This window comes from Haliotis asinina, chromosome 4 (genome assembly GCF_037392515.1).
Source record: "Haliotis asinina isolate JCU_RB_2024 chromosome 4, JCU_Hal_asi_v2, whole genome shotgun sequence".
NCBI lineage: Eukaryota > Metazoa > Mollusca > Gastropoda > Lepetellida > Haliotidae > Haliotis > Haliotis asinina.
The window spans coordinates 6,082,820-6,100,692 of NC_090283.1; the positions used below are offsets into that span (position 1 = coordinate 6,082,820).

General features: G+C 38.6%; 1 protein-coding gene across 2 annotated transcripts; it reads left to right on the forward strand.

Moving 5' to 3' along the window:
• The first annotated feature begins 6,553 nt into the window (after positions 1 to 6,553).
• Positions 6,554 to 13,448, forward strand: LOC137282179 (uncharacterized). 2 transcript variants are annotated; one of them, XM_067813909.1, is made up of 4 exons: positions 6,554 to 6,779; positions 11,299 to 11,532; positions 11,863 to 12,087; positions 12,472 to 13,448. In XM_067813909.1, exons 1-4 carry the CDS (start codon positions 6,725 to 6,727, stop codon positions 12,726 to 12,728), a joined length of 771 nt encoding a protein of 256 aa, XP_067670010.1. In that variant the 5' UTR covers positions 6,554 to 6,724; the 3' UTR covers positions 12,729 to 13,448. The 2 variants fall into 2 exon arrangements, with proteins under 2 accessions (XP_067670010.1, XP_067670009.1); XM_067813908.1 differs by having other exon boundaries at positions 6,556 to 6,779; positions 11,857 to 12,087.
• Positions 13,449 to 17,873: the final 4,425 nt, after the last annotated feature.

Here is a 17,873-nt window from a genome sequence, read left to right on the forward strand (position 1 = left end):
TTGTAATTGCTATATTTATGTTTCAATTGATGATATTCTTGTTTATACTGTAATTCATTCGTTTCTGATTTGTTAAATGTAGTTAGGTGGTCTAACCAACTGCGAAGGAGGAGATGAAAGAAGATGGGAGGGAGCTATGTTTTCCACCTGAATGCCGGCTAAAGAAAAAAAAAAGGTTTAATTGTGTGCCCTGGGGGTTGAACAAGAGAAGACTTCTTATTGTACAAATCCTCATAAAGTGGATTGAACACACAGTTATATGCAGGGAGGGTTAGATTCATTAGAGTGTAATTTAGTACTGTATTGTAAGGCTAATTTAATACGACGTTGTGTAAGAGATGGTTCATCGGCCTCAACGTAGAGACTGTCAATAGGTGTAGTTCTGAAGGAACCAAGACAAAGTCTTAGATCTTCGTGATGGACAGAATCTAATAGTTTCAGGTCGCATTTTACAGGCTCCACCATATACGATGGAGCCATAATCAAGTTTAGATCGGACCAGTGATCTATATAAGTGAAGGAGGGTAGTCTGATCCTCTCCCCACTTTGAATTAGAAACAACCTTTAATAAATCGAGTGCCTTCAAGTATTGGCTTTTAGGGATTTAATATGTGGCAAAAAGGTCAAATGTGCATCCAAAATAAGTCCCAAGAACTTAGGCCCCTTGACAACTTTGATAGGGGTGCCATTTAGAAATAGTTCTCGGTCTTTATGAGGTGTATATTTACGACAGAAGTGTATAGTTGGTTTTTGAGTTAGAAAATTTGAAGCCATTTTCAAGACACCATTTTTCTATTTTGTTCAAACACAGCTGTAGTTGCCTTTCATTAGTATGCATATATTTACCACGGCAACAAATATTAAAATCACCCACAAATAACGATCCATCTGTTGAATCGTTTAACACTTTGGATAAACTATTTATCTTTATACTAAAAAGTGTGACTGTCAAAATACTGCCTTGTGGAACACCCTGATCCTGACTGTAATGATCAGACAGGGTAGAACCCACGCGGACTTGAAATTGTCTGTTATTTAAAAGAATGGCTAAGAATTCAGGCAAACCACCTCGCAAACCGATAACATGTAAATCTCTCAAAATGCCATATTTCCAGGTTGTGTCATATGCCTTCTCAAGATCAAAAAAGATAGACACAGCATGCTGTTTATTAATCAGCGCGTTTTTCACAAATGATTCCAAACACACTGACTGATCGACAGTACTTCTGTTTTTACGGAAACCACATTGTACATCTGTTCTACCCCGCACTTTTTTGGAGGGCGACAAGCTATGTGCCCCAGAATGGACGCTTTCAGAAATGTCCATGTCCTCGAGAGACCCGTATTTATTGAACAATTGAATTTTGTTTTGTGACCCCTTAGGAGGTCTGCCACTTTGTTGTTTTGAAGCATCAGGTTAAGGCTTAGGTTTACTTTTAAGAGTTTGCTGTCTATCAGCTGTCGATGGAGACTGTGAGTGTGACTGAGATGACGATGATGATATGTGATCGCAAGAAGACTTTGATGTACTAGGATGTGATTCCTCAGTCTGAGATGATATAGCAGGTTACAAAAGCTGTGGAGAGTCTCATTTTACCTAAGTAGTTCGGCAACTTGTGGATGATTTTGTTTTTTTAGAGCTGTACACAGGTGATGTGTTTGTTACTGCTGCATAACTTTCTGTCAGGTCAGATCTCCTGACCAGTTTTTTTTTCCTCAGAAAAAGAGATATTTTGGGTAAACTTTATTCTGTTTATTTCCATTTGCTCTTTCCAAATTGGACACTGTTTCAAAGAAGATGAATGGTCGCCTGAGCAGCTGGTGGATTTTTAAAAATCGCTGTCACAATCTTCTGTTGTGTGTCTTCTCGCCACAATGAGCACACACAACAGACAATGTACAGGTAAATACAGCGAGTCCGTGTATCTGGCATTTAAAACATCTAAGCGGGTTGGGGATGTATGTCTCAACTTGGATGTTACAGTAACCTGCCTTTACTGACTTAGAAGCATTTGGAGACAAGAAGGAAAAGAGATACGTGTTTGTTTGGATAGTTTCATTATTTTTCCGGGTTGAAAAACGCTTGACATAAAGCACACCTTGATCCCTCATTTCGGATGCTATGTCAAGTTCTGACATATCAGGAACCAGTCGATCACGCTCTCTGACAATACCTTTACTTGTGTTCAGGGTTTTGTGAGCAGAGACCGTGAATGCCCACGAAAGATTTTATGTTCGTCAGGTTATTTCATTGATGGCTTTTCGCGCACTCAACTAACAGTCCACCCGAACGTAAGCTCTAATGTTTTTCACATCCCCAGTAATACCTTGAATTCCCTTGGATACAGCAAAGGGATTCAGCTTTAACGGTGTCTTGTCAGGAGTCCCAGTTACCAGGAAACGTGGCCAATACTCAATCGATGCTGACGCTCTGTGATCCGTATCAACAGGGTCAATATCAAGTGGACGTTTTTGGTTTTGGGGGTTCTTTTGTTTTGTTTTGTTTTTTTGTTTGTTTTGTTTTTTGTTGTTTTGGTTTTTTTTTGGGGGGGGGGGGTGCGGCGGCGTTTGGTGGGATTTCATAAGCAATTTGACAATTTATTTATTCATGTATGAAGGCCACATGGCCTAAAGTACATTAAATATACAAAAGAAGCAGTGCACAGCGGTGTACAAAGAGTGGAGGGTTGTGTACTGCCAATATATTCAAGTTTCGTTTCAAATAGATACTTAAAGCTAGTATGTGTTCATAGTGAGTTGATGTCAGTAACTGATAATCTCAATTACAAGGAAACGAGACAGAAATTAAGAGTCCAAATAAAATTTGTGCAATGACATATATATTTAGTCCATGCTCAGGGCTTGAATCGGGACACAACCCACGGCAAACGGGTTGCTCAATTCGACCTCCCCTTGCGACCATCAATAGGGTGCTATGGACCTTGCTGACCCGCGTCCACACAGGGGGTTGACGAGCTCTTGGCGTTACCCAGCATCCATTACGAGGAGGTGGCTCGCCACGGGTGCCCTGAGTGTCAAGACAATGAAGGATCTATTTAAATGTAGATTTTCACTTAATAATTTTTTTTGTGTGTTTTGTTTTGAAAGAAATACAATTACAATTGTTAGATAGAGCTTCGAAAAAAATGAACAGTATGTTTTGTAAGTAGATGACTGTAATTTCTAAATGTTAGAGTGAGCCACTGAGAATGTTAGTGGCCGTATCCTCATAAAAAGGTGCTTAAAGTATCACAGAAATATCATTTTCCCCCTGAGAGAGTACGTAGGTCCCAGAACTTCCACAGTAAGTTTTTAAACGTCGCATTGTGTTATTTTCAACTATGACAAAATTTTCCTACAATCGTCAACGGCTGTAGGGATGGTGAAGATCCAGCTATCCAGTTAGCAGAAGTACTGTAAGACCCCGTGGACCCTAGTGCGGTGATCTACCTTTAGTTGTTGGCAATCTGCAGCCTGTTTTTAGGTGATGTATCGTCCAAATAGAGCTGTTAGTTTCAACATAAACTCTAGTTTTAAGTAAAACTGTAATAGTCTGGTTATTTTAGTGCTCATTGCCGACAGGTTTTGTAAACGTCAAATGTGTTCTGTCACGATATGGCTGAAGCAGTGTGCCGATAAATATTAACTCACTCAACTTTATTCAAAGTTTTATAATTAATTAACAAGCACAGAAAGATGTAGTTTATTGCAACCTCCTCTTCATTTACGACTTTACCGTTTATGGACTTGATCCCCAAATACAACTTCCAGACGTTCAGCATGTCACGATCTTCACTGCGTGGCACATGCACCAGTGGAATCACGAATCTCTTTAACCCTGGTTCTGTGACTTTAGGGTATCTACTCTTTGTATCGTTGACTTCAACACCCTTGTATAACAACGCTACCAACGTACGCCACCTTACCACCCCACGCTACCCTTAGCACACGTGTTCTGACGTCATGAGTCTCTCCATCCTTATACACTGCTTCTTGCACGTTCATGATGAATAGCTTCTTTTATGTAGTCGTTATCTGTGATTTGTTCGAATCCAAGGGTTTCAAGGTGGGTACAGACTTTAAAATTCGAGTTTTCCTTTTTGCCTTTGTTCGACATTACAAATATCCTCTTTTTCAATCTTCTGCTTGTGGCATTACCACATCTCACACAATGTCTTAGCACAGATGTCGAGTTCCTCACTTTTGGGGCAACCATTCAAGCTATAGCTTCGTTGGGTGCATATTCCCCATGACCCATGAAGAATCTAATTGCTCTGTGATGAACTGGATTGATGCATGAGTATGCTGGTTTTCCCATATTGCAGTCTCATAATTTCTAACTGTTAAGAGCATGGTGTCATGGAGCTTCGTAAACACATTATGGGACATTCTATCTACAGTCTCAAAGTTTTAGATACACAGTCCCAGTGATCTGCTGGCGGACTTGGCTGCTGATTTGGTCATATAGTCCAGATGTTGCATTATATAATTTAGTAGCACGCCGAGGTAGTGGTGCTGGTTGGCAATGTCAATGGCAGATTCATCACATGTAAAATTGAACTTGTTTTACTTTTGGACAGTACTCTAAAATGGGCCTCCTTTGACTTTTCCTTTTCCTAGTAACGTTGTTTAGTCCCAACCATATATTTACTGCATCCAGTAAACCCTGAAGGTATTCTGCATTTTCAGCAAGTAGCGAGTAATATGATATCGTCAACCAGCCAGTACTGATACCTCTCCGAACATTATTGTACATTCAAAATAGGAATTAAGTCATATATATGTATGTATGTATGCATGCATACATACATACATACATACATACATACATACATACATACATACATACATACATACATACATACATACATACATACATACATACATACATACATACATATGGAAACACTTTCTGGAAGAACCTGAACAAGAAAGGAGTAAGAGGAAAAATCTTGCACCATTCTGGTGGAGGGATTAAAGAGCCATCAAGATTCTTCCTCTTACTCCTTTTTTGTTCAACTTCTTCTAGAGATTGTTTCCGTCAATCCAGACACACGCCACCTTGAAATCAATAGAATTAACAAAGGTACAGCTTCTTTCTTTTTTCTGTTTTCTATAATGCTTGTTGTAGACATGGTTGACACATGTCGTCAGTTCCCAATTGCGCAGATCGATGCTCATGTTGTCGATCACTGGATTGTCTGGTCAAGACTCGATTGTTTGCAGACCGCCGCCATATAGCTGGAATATTTATTGAGTGCGGAGTAAAACTAAACTCACTCACTCACTTGTTATACATGAAATCTGGTCCATACACCTTTTCTAAAACAATTTTGCACGTCCATTAAGACATGCATCCTCTCCGACCACACATTTAGACGAGCACTCAACACACAGCAGTATGCCTTGTAGACAGCTGGGTGAGTGAGTGAGTTATAATTTAACGTCACATCGGCAATATTTCAGCCATATCGTGACGAGAATAAACATGATTATACAGGACATGTAGATATTATAAAACCCGTCTGTAGACAGCTGGGGCTAGAGTTATCGCCTTGTAAAGTGGGTTCAACTTGTCAACCATCGACGATTTGGGTATTGGAGTAATAATAGTATTACCCTCTGACCACATTCTTGGGATTTTAGCTGATCTGAAACATATATTAAATTGTTTGTGTAATACCGCTACAGTTAATTCCACTTTCAGCAGTTGTGTTGGTATTTCGTCCACGTCCTGTGGTGTCCCACTGTTAGCTTTCGTCAGAGCTTACTTCACTTCTCGCAGACTGATTTCCTCATCTGACTCAGGCTGTGTGACGTCGTCCTTGACGTCATTCGTGTTTACCGTTCCATTCAGAAGGAGTTCATAGTCTGATGTCCATTTCGCTAAAACGGTTATATTGTTTAACTAATTTCTCATATGACGTATGGTGCTCCCTAACTTCATGGCGGCCTTTGGCGATGATGTTGTGTTTAGGGCACTCAGTCGTGGCATGGTTTCAGAGAAAAACGAATGACAAAAATATACACAACATTAGCCCCTTTAATAGTGACAGATACCACATGTATTTGGGGGGAGTTTCTGCATACCTGCACCTGCATTTTGCTTTGCATGTCTTCTTGGTGATGTTTTGTCAGCAAGCTATCACAGCAAAAATAACTTGGTTTCCATTCTTGCGGAAACCTGATGGATACTGGGTAATGTAGGTTTCCGCTAGGTTTCAGTTTCAGGAAACGCGCATATTGTGTATGTGTTTGCGTTATTCTAGTTAGACAAATTCATATTTGCATATATTCAAGGGGGGAGATTTTTCTTTGAAAGGAGAATCCGTATTTGTAAGATATTCATTGTCTTGGTTCTGCCATGGGTTATTTTATCGTTATATCAAGCTTAAATCCCTCAGATGGAGCATATAACTAGTCAGACTGTAATGAAACATAAAGTTATTCTCCAAAGGTAAATAGAAACATGTGTATAATATTCTTCAGAGAATCCAAAACTACTTCTACTCTAATTTTTTTATGCAATCTAATTTTGTATCGTCTTCATTCCAGTATATGTGTTCACCGAGGCGTGCGACTGTAGTATATGCATTCACCAAGGCGTGTCACTGCACTGTAACACATTGGCCCTGTCAGAGGTTCCAACACAATCCCGTTTTTCCAGCTGCGTGATTCGATAATAAACAGTAACATTCAGACAGCAATAAGACACGAGTAAAGGATGCTTCTGTCTACCCCAGAGCTGGTGTTCATCGTGACCTGCATAGTTGTGCAAGGTATGTGGGACATCCTTATCAGATCTGGATGCATTCTGCCGACATTAACTGTTATGTCTAAATGACTCCCTTTTCAAACGTTAACTCACTGTTAAAAGTTTTTGAAAATCAAAGTCTGATTTGGTAAAATATGTTCCTGTTAACCCAGATGAAAACATTAGTGAATAATATCCTATGTTCATGTGCAAAGGGCTACAATGTACATGAGCGCCACATCTGACCATTTTCTGTGTTGTTTTTCGAAGACATCATACAAAATAATCTGTATTCGTAGGTAAATTTTAACTCCCAAATGTTACCTCCAAGTACCAACAACTGATCACATTCAAGTAGATTGCTGGAATGACAACACGTGACACGTGTTCCATTGGGATCCCATTAGTAAGACATGGTATCCCGCTGGGATTTCCCCGTTTGTTTTTCACTGTATCCCACTGGGATTCCCCCGTTTGTTGTTCATGGTATCCCGCTGGGATTCCCCCGTTTGTTGTTCACGGTATTTGTATGTTACATGTATTCGTTGTTAACAAGATTAAATAGAGAACACAATACGCTGCTGTAACATAATTCATACTGAAGACAATAATTGTAGAAAATAAAACAGGTTAGGTACGCAGTGCGGCCTATGAATAGACTCAAATGGCTACATAACTAGATAATGATTAAATGCGGCATCATGTATGTTAGCTAGTGTGATGACTGTCATGCCTGTCATCACAAAATCGTTAAAGTGGCTTATTGATCCATTTTGCTTTGTTTTCAAAAGCTAGCCATGGCACACCACATTCACACTTCCTTCCATAAGGACGGAAGTACAATATTTATCAAGTTACAGTTATTGATTTGAATCCGAACCCAGACGAAGCTCCCACGACTTCCATACGAGCGCGTGATAATCAGAATACCAAAGAATGAATGGTGGACAATAAAAATATGTTAAAATACAGAGAAAACACTCCCAATACTGCTACCTTGACGGGTGGAAGACAGCAATTGTTTGCATTTCTCTTTGTAGGGGAAACCAGTCTATATACGACTGCCAGTGATGAACTAGGGGTAAACCTTAATGCCCATTCCTGTTATATTGTCAGATTCTTGTTTCGTGTCTTACCCATAAACATGTAGAGTGTGAAAGCAATCACATTCAATACAGCAAACATTTATTCTCCGCATATACGAGTTTTGCTAAAAAAAAGTACGCAGACTAAGTGCGTTCTTGATGCACAATGTCTGAAAACCGTCCATTTTATTTTGAATCAATATTTAGCTAAGTAATATCCAAAATCCAAGATTGTTTTTCTATTCAACATATTTATACAGTAGAATGTCCACAGGACTAATGTAATCATGTTTCAGGAATATTGCAACGGATGCAAGGGTGTTTACTTTTTTTCAGTTTAGTGAGTGAGTGAGTTTTCTTTATAACTTAACAGGTTCATCATTGTATACATATTCTTAACATGACATGGATATAACATTTTCATTCGTAAACTGGAATACAAGACATGAGAATTCTTGCAGGCGAACAAAACATGAAATTCATCTTCGATGCTATGATACACGTGATATCAGCATGTTTAACATTTTCAGTCTTCCTTGCAATACTCACTTTAAAGTCATGTAGAGATAATCTAAATTTACGTAGTACTCATCGGAGGTGCTTGTCTTAAACGTGTTTTACATAAAATTCTTGCTGTAAAGAGAATGTATAGAAAAGCTTGAAATGCGCTAGATACGTATGTTGAGTTTGAGATAACAAATTAAACCGTTCTCATTTCTAACATCTTTGGAGAATTATACGTGTGAGAATCCACATGAAAATAGCACAATCCTTATTTCCGATGCCCAATCTACTTTTCCATTTTCATATAAGATTTTCAGCATTATTTTGGGATTGGTGAGAATATCTGCATTTCTTCATTCATAGTAGTCCGATCCAGTATTTGACAGCTTTTGCTTGTGAACATATTGCATAATGAGTATCATCCAGATTCCCCCAGAATGGCTCTATTTTCTGCAAATTTCCAACGTTCAGAAATCTTTTAAATTAAATAACATGTATCTTTTCTATGCTTTCTTGATATTTGATTCCCAATATCTCAGACGCATAGTATGGGTTTAATATTGCTGTCAAATATGTAACAGGCAGGCTCGAATGATATTGAAGAATAGTGCTTGAAAACACTAAAGCCTCTGGCAGTTCTTGTTCAGTGATGATGAGAAAAAACTCCAGGATATTTATAATATGTTGTACATATTACAGATTTATCCTCAAATGTCCAGAGTTAAGTTTTCGAAATTATGAAACAATTTCAAAACACAATTATGTTTGTTTTATGCAAACTCACTTCAAGTCCCCATTTATTACAGAAGGTTGATACACAATGGAGTAGTCGTTGTAAACATCTTACAGTATACGGAAAAGTCACAACATTGTCAGCAAACAACAGAAGTAACAGATTTTTACATTTGTGGGTAATGTGGGTAACAATATTTTAGTCATCTTTTCATATAATGTTTCTAACAAAATTGCAGAAACTTAGAAACAATCTGTCATTTTGTACCTCCTTGATAATGGTATACCCTTAGAGTATATCATATAATATATGTTCAGTATAGTACTGAACAACAGCTACAGATTTTGATGGCTTGATTAAAAGGTGAAATTTAATCTGCATAAAACAATCAATCTCCGGGAACAATCAATCTCCGGGAACAATCAATCTCCGGGAACAATCAATCTCCGGGAACAATCAATTGTCATCAGCATATCCATAACTTAACAATCTGTTCAGAATGAACAGTAAACTGTGAGCTGACACTTGTGTGACCATTCACTGTTTAGCCATTGGCAGTATGTATTAATAAGTGAAAACATTACGTCATCTGAATGTGGACGGGTAGTGTCTTCAAAACAAGGTCAGATAAAACGGGATTATGAGACTGGAACATAGCAAAACCACATTTCCTTAGCTTAACAGATAATATGTCGAAAAATAAAATATAAAAATAATTGCATTTGTATAGTTTTCTTGGTGATTCTATATATTTTTATACCAAATAAATAGACACAGAAAGTTGTTCTTTACGCATTTGCTTTTCTAGACCTCTCATCTCTTGCTATCAGCTCAGTTACACTTCACGAAACCCTGGATTCCTTATAAAAGCTCGGCTCCAACACTTCATGAAACCCTGGATTCCTTATAAAAGCTCGTCTCCAACACTTCACGAAAGCCTGGATTCCTTATAAAAGCTCGTCTCCAACACTTCACGAAACCCTGGATTCCTTATAAAAGCTCGGCTCCAACACTTCACGAAACCCTGGATTCCTTATAAAAGCTCGGCTCCAACACTTCACGAAACCCTGGATTCCTTATAAAAGCTCGGCTCCAATACTTCATGAAACCCTGGATTCCTTATAAAAGCTCGGCTCCAAAACTTCATGAAACCCTGGACTCCTTATAAAACCTCGGCTCCAACACTTCATGAAACCCTGGATTCCTTATAAAACCTCGGCTCCAACAGCAGTACGAAGTGATACAGACGTTTCCGTGTTGACCTCTGATGAAGTTGTCTGGACACAAATCCAACTGGTTCCTCGAAAACCTGCCTTGGATGACACCTGTGTACTTTCAAACATTGGCTGTTGTGAAGGCATCCCACCCATTCTTGCCCTGTTGATAGTGTTAATAATCTGAAACATTCAGACACTACCAGGAGAAAGGTAAAGGGTGCTGTGGTCTGCCCTATAGTTACTGTTCACCTTGAGTTATATATTGCTGCAAGGTATGTGAAACATTAAGTCACTATCTGGTTGAAATGTAGCCCACATTAGGTAATTGACTTTTGCTCCCTCGTTTAAGGGAAGGCATGTAAATAAGTGAAAAGCAACAAGTACGTGTGCACTTGCATGTGTGTGCACACTAACATATGCGTCAGCATGTTTGCAGGTGTGTGCATGTGTGTCTGTTGGAGGAGGGATTTGTTTGTTTGTCGCAGTACTGAGCAATATATGATTGTGGATGAGCAGCGATCTAGGTACTCGTTACATACATTGACATGTATCATCCTAGTCAGGGTGGTTGACCACAAGATCCCGTTAGTCGTCTTTACGTCAAGTCTGGGTTGCGGATATTTACGGGTTAGATCCTGTGAAACGGAATTGTCAGTATCTGGGTGAGTTACAAAGAGATCGCATGTGGACACCTTCGTTTCTTCGTTGACAGGGTTATATGATTTGACAATACTTGTTACAACATAATATTACGATCTATTATTTATAAATTCTCGTCGTGATATGACCGCAATATTGCCGATGACACCTTAAATTTTAACTCACTCACTTACGTTTGATAGCAAACATACTGCACTGGGGAAAGATGCAGCAATAACATATCATTCCATCCTTGTCTTCCACGTCAAACCGGGATTATGGGTTCAACTCATCAATGTTGGTTATTACAGTTAAAGTGCATGTGTTATTACTAGTTATGTACACATTATTACAATCGCATTTCAGGAGGACAGCTCCAAGTCAAGGCTGAAAATATCATGCTCTACAAACTAACACGCCTAAGCAGCACTCTTTCTAGGACAAACACACATCAGTACCACTCTAATTACGCCAACGATGGAAGCAGGACCAACTGGCCAGCGAGAAGTAATTACCAGACACGCCCCTTTTGGCAGGGAGACCTACAAGGTTTCTACACCGTACACAACGTCTCTATCACAAGTGACAGTTTTGGTTATGGTAAGCCTTTACTACTGGTAATGAGCAGAATGCAACATTCTATGTTAACAGAGAGCAGATTTACCAAGGAAAAATGTCCATAACACAACACCCTAAAAGACTTTACTTCTGTAAACAAACATGATCCGTTATATACATTGACAATACATTAATAATGTATAGACCACATAGCAAGTAGCAGACAGTCCATTTTATGTTTGAACCTGTTACCTGAGTCTCTTCTTATCACGATTTTAAACATCGTGAACGGTTCTAATCTACTGAGTCATTATCCAGCTATACAGTATTACTACAGACACAAGCAAAGTCCCTTTAATGTTTCAGCTACAGAACTCAGAGGTGCATACATTGGTGTATCGTCGGTAGACGTTGACTGTACGGATGACGACGTGACCTGGTGTGGCCAGTGGCCGCCAGATACGTTACATGGAGTAACCTTGACCTTTAATTGCACCCATGAGCAGCCTGTGCGATTCGTGAGGGTGTGGAGAAACACCACAAACTACCTGTCTCTAAGTGAAGTGGAGGTACAGGGCACTCCCACAAGAAAAAACGGTAAGTATTTGTTACAGCTCAGCCTACTGTCTTCAACGCTAATTAAAATGTTTAGATGTGATGTAAAATGACATTTGCTACCCACGCACGCACAGCAAAACAAGGGAACACGAGCGACATTTATGTTAATTCAAGATGCATTCTTTTCCCTACATCAGTCAATGTTACAGTCAATGTTACAGTCAATGTTACAGTCAATGTTACAGTCAATGTTACAGTCAATGTTACAGTCAATGTTACAGTCAATGTTACAGTCAATGCTACAGTCAATGTTACAGTCAATGTTACAGTCAATGCTACAGACGCTTCATAATTCCACCCATTTCCGTTGGTCGTCTCCTTCATTGAACCTCTTCTAGGATATATGTATTTTCTGCACTGTAGCTGCTAAGTACGACAAGAGTCTGAACCAGAAACTATCTACACCTGTCACTGCAGTGAATGCCATATCAGCCAATGACTGCGGTATCAAGTGCCACGTGACACAGCCTTGCCTCGGTTTCAGCTACAATCCATCCGGCGACCCACCCTGCCTGTTTACAACATCTACAGCAACTACAACAGCCACGGGCTGGGTCAGCTACTACATATCCACCTGCTCACATAACATCACGTGTGATCTGACAGATCAGTTCAAATAAGGAGCATTCATTCCGCGATGTACTGGTCCTAGAGCAAGTATATATAGCAATTAGGACTGTGCATTAGCAAGTAAACCGTATTGCAACGTACTGTGATTCAGGAACCCTTATTGTAATACGTATTGCAATATATTGGGGACGTGACACTGAGCGCCACTAATCCTACTTTCTACATTATAATCCCTTAAATGCGTATGCTGTGGCTTTGAGAACAGCAATCTTAAAAGTAGGTTGAATTTTCATGGATTCTGTTTTGGTTTTATTCAATTTAGAGTATTACTGTATGCCGTTTGGTAAACGAATAACGAAGGAAAACATTTGTTGTCAATGATAATATGTATTGAACAGAAACCAAAGCTACATTCACAAAAAAAAAAAATCTTCACATATGGTCTTAACGCAGTGTATGGGTTCTCAGAAAAAAAGATATTGTAATATGTGTTAATTGAAAGGCGTATAGTAAAATACCCTAATACTGTGCAGTCCTAAGCGCAATACATTCTGATAAAACTGGAGGAAAGATCTGCATGTCACACTAGAAAGACCAATCCACAAATAGGCCTGATATATCGAACCTAATTTTTTTCAAGAAGTACAATTCAGCCTTGTAAATGACTTTGTGTCTGAAAAAAATGCATTCATTCATTCATACTCACATCCAGCGTATCCTTGAAGCAACGCAGAAAAACAAAAACAAAACAAAACAAACAAACAAACAAAGACAAACATAGATATGTGTTGTTGAAAGATCTTGTCAACTTGATATTGGAATTTCACATTCTTCTGCCCAGTGATTACAGATATTTCCTTGACAGAGGTGATTTCTATCAATATGACTTGTTTATGACTATTTTCAGCAAACAGTTAAAACTTTAATATTATATTCTTACCTTCTCTAAAACCGCACTCTGTGACTTGACTATTTTTCGGTTATTTGTGTGGACATATACGTATATTGTTCTTAAAAAGTTCATATATTTGTGGCGTTTACTAAATAAGCCAGAGTCAACTGGCACATGTTGACTATCTTTATCGGCGACAATCCCGCTGAATGACGGTGTGTTTCTTCAGTGTACCAGCTTGATAAAATTGTGTACATACGTTGTATGGATTTGAATGAAGAATCAAAGCATTTAAATATTTATTAACCATTACGAAGCTTGTCAGAGCTTGTCAATTCTCATTTGTTCCCATGTCTGTTCTGCACTGATAATATAATTTACTCACATGCGAGTTTATAATTCGACAATGTCCATGTATCGATGCATATAACAAGTAATTTACATCACAGTTCTATACACGTAAATGTTGACGATGGCACAGATCGCAATGATTCTTGTGTAAACATTTTGATTTCTCCAGTCTGCAGTGAGTGATTGAGTATGTTTACGACATTTGCAATTTTTTAGCCATGTTGTAACTATATCACGTTGTAGATATATAATAATTAAACGTATATTAGAAACACCTGTCAATGAAGGACCGTAGATATACACGGATAAAGATTCAGAATCATAAAACAGTTTAACAAAAGAACATATCAAAACAGGCTGTAGATTGACAGCAGCTCCAATACCGCAAGGACAATAATGAGGAATATGCATCTTTGTAAATAACATATAGGATAGTCTGTAGGTTTTACGTCTTCCAGAAAACAATGACCGAATCTAAGGCGAAAACTTGGGTACGAACGTTGTTACATAAAACAGAAAAGAACATCTAAAATGTGAAATTTCTAAAATATGTATCCATCAGTTTTAAGAATACAAGGAAACAGTTTGCAAAAATAAATACAAATAAACACATAAGGGAATATGACTTGATTATTGTGTATGCTGGGATAGTTATAGTAATATCTATTTACAAATTACGGTTTTAGATGAATAAGAGTCATTTCATACAAATACTAGTAATTAACTTTAATGATGATTGCTGCAGATTAAGTGTGATTAATTGCATTGAGTCACTTTGTACTGACTATGCTTTGTAAGATATCAGTGTGAGCTGTAACGTGTGTATGTCGGGACCGTATCATTGAAACTAATAGGCATTATTTCCTGAACTTGTGAGCGCACAAAGTCTAGGTTGAAAGATGGTACCTTGTTCTTCTTAGATTGTTAAGACTATTTATTTTGTCCGTTTCCATGGCAGCAAGTTTGATGTTGACTCAAATTCTTGTCGAAATAAGATCTGGAAACAGTACCTGCTGCCTTTAGCTATCAGAGATTTCGAATGTTTGCATTTATGTCCTTTGACTTTTATATCGGTCTCTCCTTGACATTGGAATATATAAATGATAGTGTTTTGATAGCTCAATAACTATTCATGTATACGGACGGACAAGTTAGACATAAATTCTGTCAAGAAGTTCAAATTTAAGTAACCATCAGGGTCCCTATTATCGAAAGGATCCGAGCCCCAAGATATCCTAACTTTGATCCTAGGGTCTGGGATAGGTGTCCTGCCTTACTACCCAGTATCCGAGGCTCAGGATATCCTAACTTTGATTCTATGGTCAAGGAGAAGTGTCCTACCTTACTCCCGAGTATCCGAGGCCCATGATAGCCAAACTTAGGGCAAATGCTAAGATGGGTTCTCACTTGTGGAAATCAGCATAGTGTGGTAATAAATCGGCTTATATGAGTTTATATGAGTTAAGGGACCGTTCATAATATAAGGATGAAGGCTGGGGTAGGGGGTGAGTGGGGGTGATGATGATATATATGGAGGTGCATGTCCACTGTTGTTGTATTACATATATTCTGTAGATGTTCCAAGTAGCTTTGTACAGTTCTTACCTATTCTAACCCCTTTTTATTCACAACATTGCTCTTTTTTTCACATTGCTGTGAAATGTCAATGTCAAGAACATTTTCATGAAAAACAAGTACAATGAAAGTAAATGTGCACATGTGTTATTGCTTTTTGGGGTCAGATTTTCAAACTCTGCAGAAAAATCATATCTCCTTCTTGAATAAATGAATTTGATGTGATGAAAAATTCGAATATATTTAGGAGATAAACATAGTGTTTTGAACATCAGACACACGTTTTACTGAATCGATGGCAACTAAATTTCAGCTGTAAACCAAAACTGAATGGGGCACCCTGATGATTTGCTGTTACAAATTTGTGGGGGCCGGGGTAATTTGCCTAATATGAAGTCATAGCGTTGCAACCATGATATCATGAACTTTTTTAATACCAAACACTGACCTTGCAATTAGATGTCATTGTAGTCTGATGTCTTTCGTCAGTTATTTGGCTAATAAAATGTTACGATTGTGCAGTCGTTGCATTCAAAATTATTTACATTTTCACTTGAACACGTGAACAATTCCTGCGAAGATACATACAACGTCACAAGTTAAACTGTTCAATAAAAAAAAAATATGTGAATACCTTTGGATTGGAGATCAAGGAACTCAAGGAATGATATTGTTTGGTTAGGTCAGTTCAACAAATAAATATTGAACTTTATACGTGCACTGTGTCCAGGTGAAGTGAATTATTATGCAGAGCTTGATAATTTCGGATGGTAAAGGGCGGCTCACACACATGATTATAGTGAGTGAGTGAGTGAGTTCATATTTAACGTAACATCGGCAATATTTCAGCCTTATCTTGACGAGAACATTTAACACTAAAGTGGGATATATGTACTCTATTAAAACATGTCGACGATGCACAGTAAAAATACTAGAATATCACAGATATATATATAAAAATGGCATGATATCTTAAACATTGTGATTAAAGAAGACAATACATTGTAAAACACGGGCTATAGATCGCCAACAACTGAAGGTAGATCACCATACTAGGGGCAATGAGGACTTACGGTACCTTTGCTACCTGCATGGACCCTAGTTGGATTTACACCATCCCTTCAGTCGCTTGCGAGTGTACATTGAATATTTTGTACGTACGTACCCTGTCAGAAGGACAATAATTTTACAATACTTCAACCCCCTTGATGGGTACAGCCTGTGACAATTCTACTTACTAATCTAAACTACCCACATGATTACAACAGGAGATACAACAGGAGAAGCGATATACTATAATACACCCAACATAAAACATCAGTGGGCCATCCCCTGTTTCAGGGACCATTTGTGTTGTCGTTTATTATATGATATTTCACCAGAACAAAGGAAAAGAAAAAATACCAACAAAATCAACCAACCCCCCCCCACCCCCCCCTCCCCCAAAACACAGATTTTGACACACTACTGTACGTTAAGACGTCCACAGTAGTGCATTGAAGACGGATTAATTACTTTCTCTACGTACCATGCACAGGTGGTTTTAAGTGATCCACAATTAATAAACAACCATTCTTGTCTTTGTATATGTTGCGGGGGATTCCAAGTTTATCACATTTATGGTGAAGGATGATGGCAATGTTTATGAATCAACAACTTCTTTTATTTGGTGAAAGGCGACATTTCCACAAAAATTCTAAAGTCGTTGTCAAGCAATCGTCACTTGCTTGAAAAGGACGTCAGAACATATGTCGAATCGTGTGTACTCTCGGCTTACAATTTATGCAGTAATTTAATGGCGCATTTAACAGCCACACATCACAGTAGATGGTATATTATCATAACTCTGTAATAGCACTCTTAATTTGTCGTACGTTAACTGCTTAAAAGCCACTGTAACACCGACTCTGTGGTACGAGAGAGGCTCCGTAGCAGAAGTCTAAGTCAGGACCTCCAGTCCAAGACGTGACGATGATAGGTAACCACAGACGTCTTCGTTCTCAGCGGGCTCAGCAACTTCAAAGAGGGGAGGTTTATGTGTGACCCACTGTACAGGAAGACCATTCTTATGGAGGCGACTCTGTCATGGTCTGGGAAGGGATTTCTTTCAGTGGGAGGACTGATTTCATTCTTGTACGGGTTAATTCGAGCAAACGGTATATAAACGAGATGTTACAGACCCGCGTTGTTCCAACAGCATGCACGACAGGTCGGAACTTATCTTTCAAGACGATAATTCACGTCCTCACAAAGCCTGTAACAACAGTGATTTAGTACTTGTCAGTGGCAGATATATCCGCTATTAAACATCTTTGGGATGTGCTAGAGCGTCGAGTGCATCTCAGGGATCTTGAGCCTGAAAATCTTGATGCGTTAT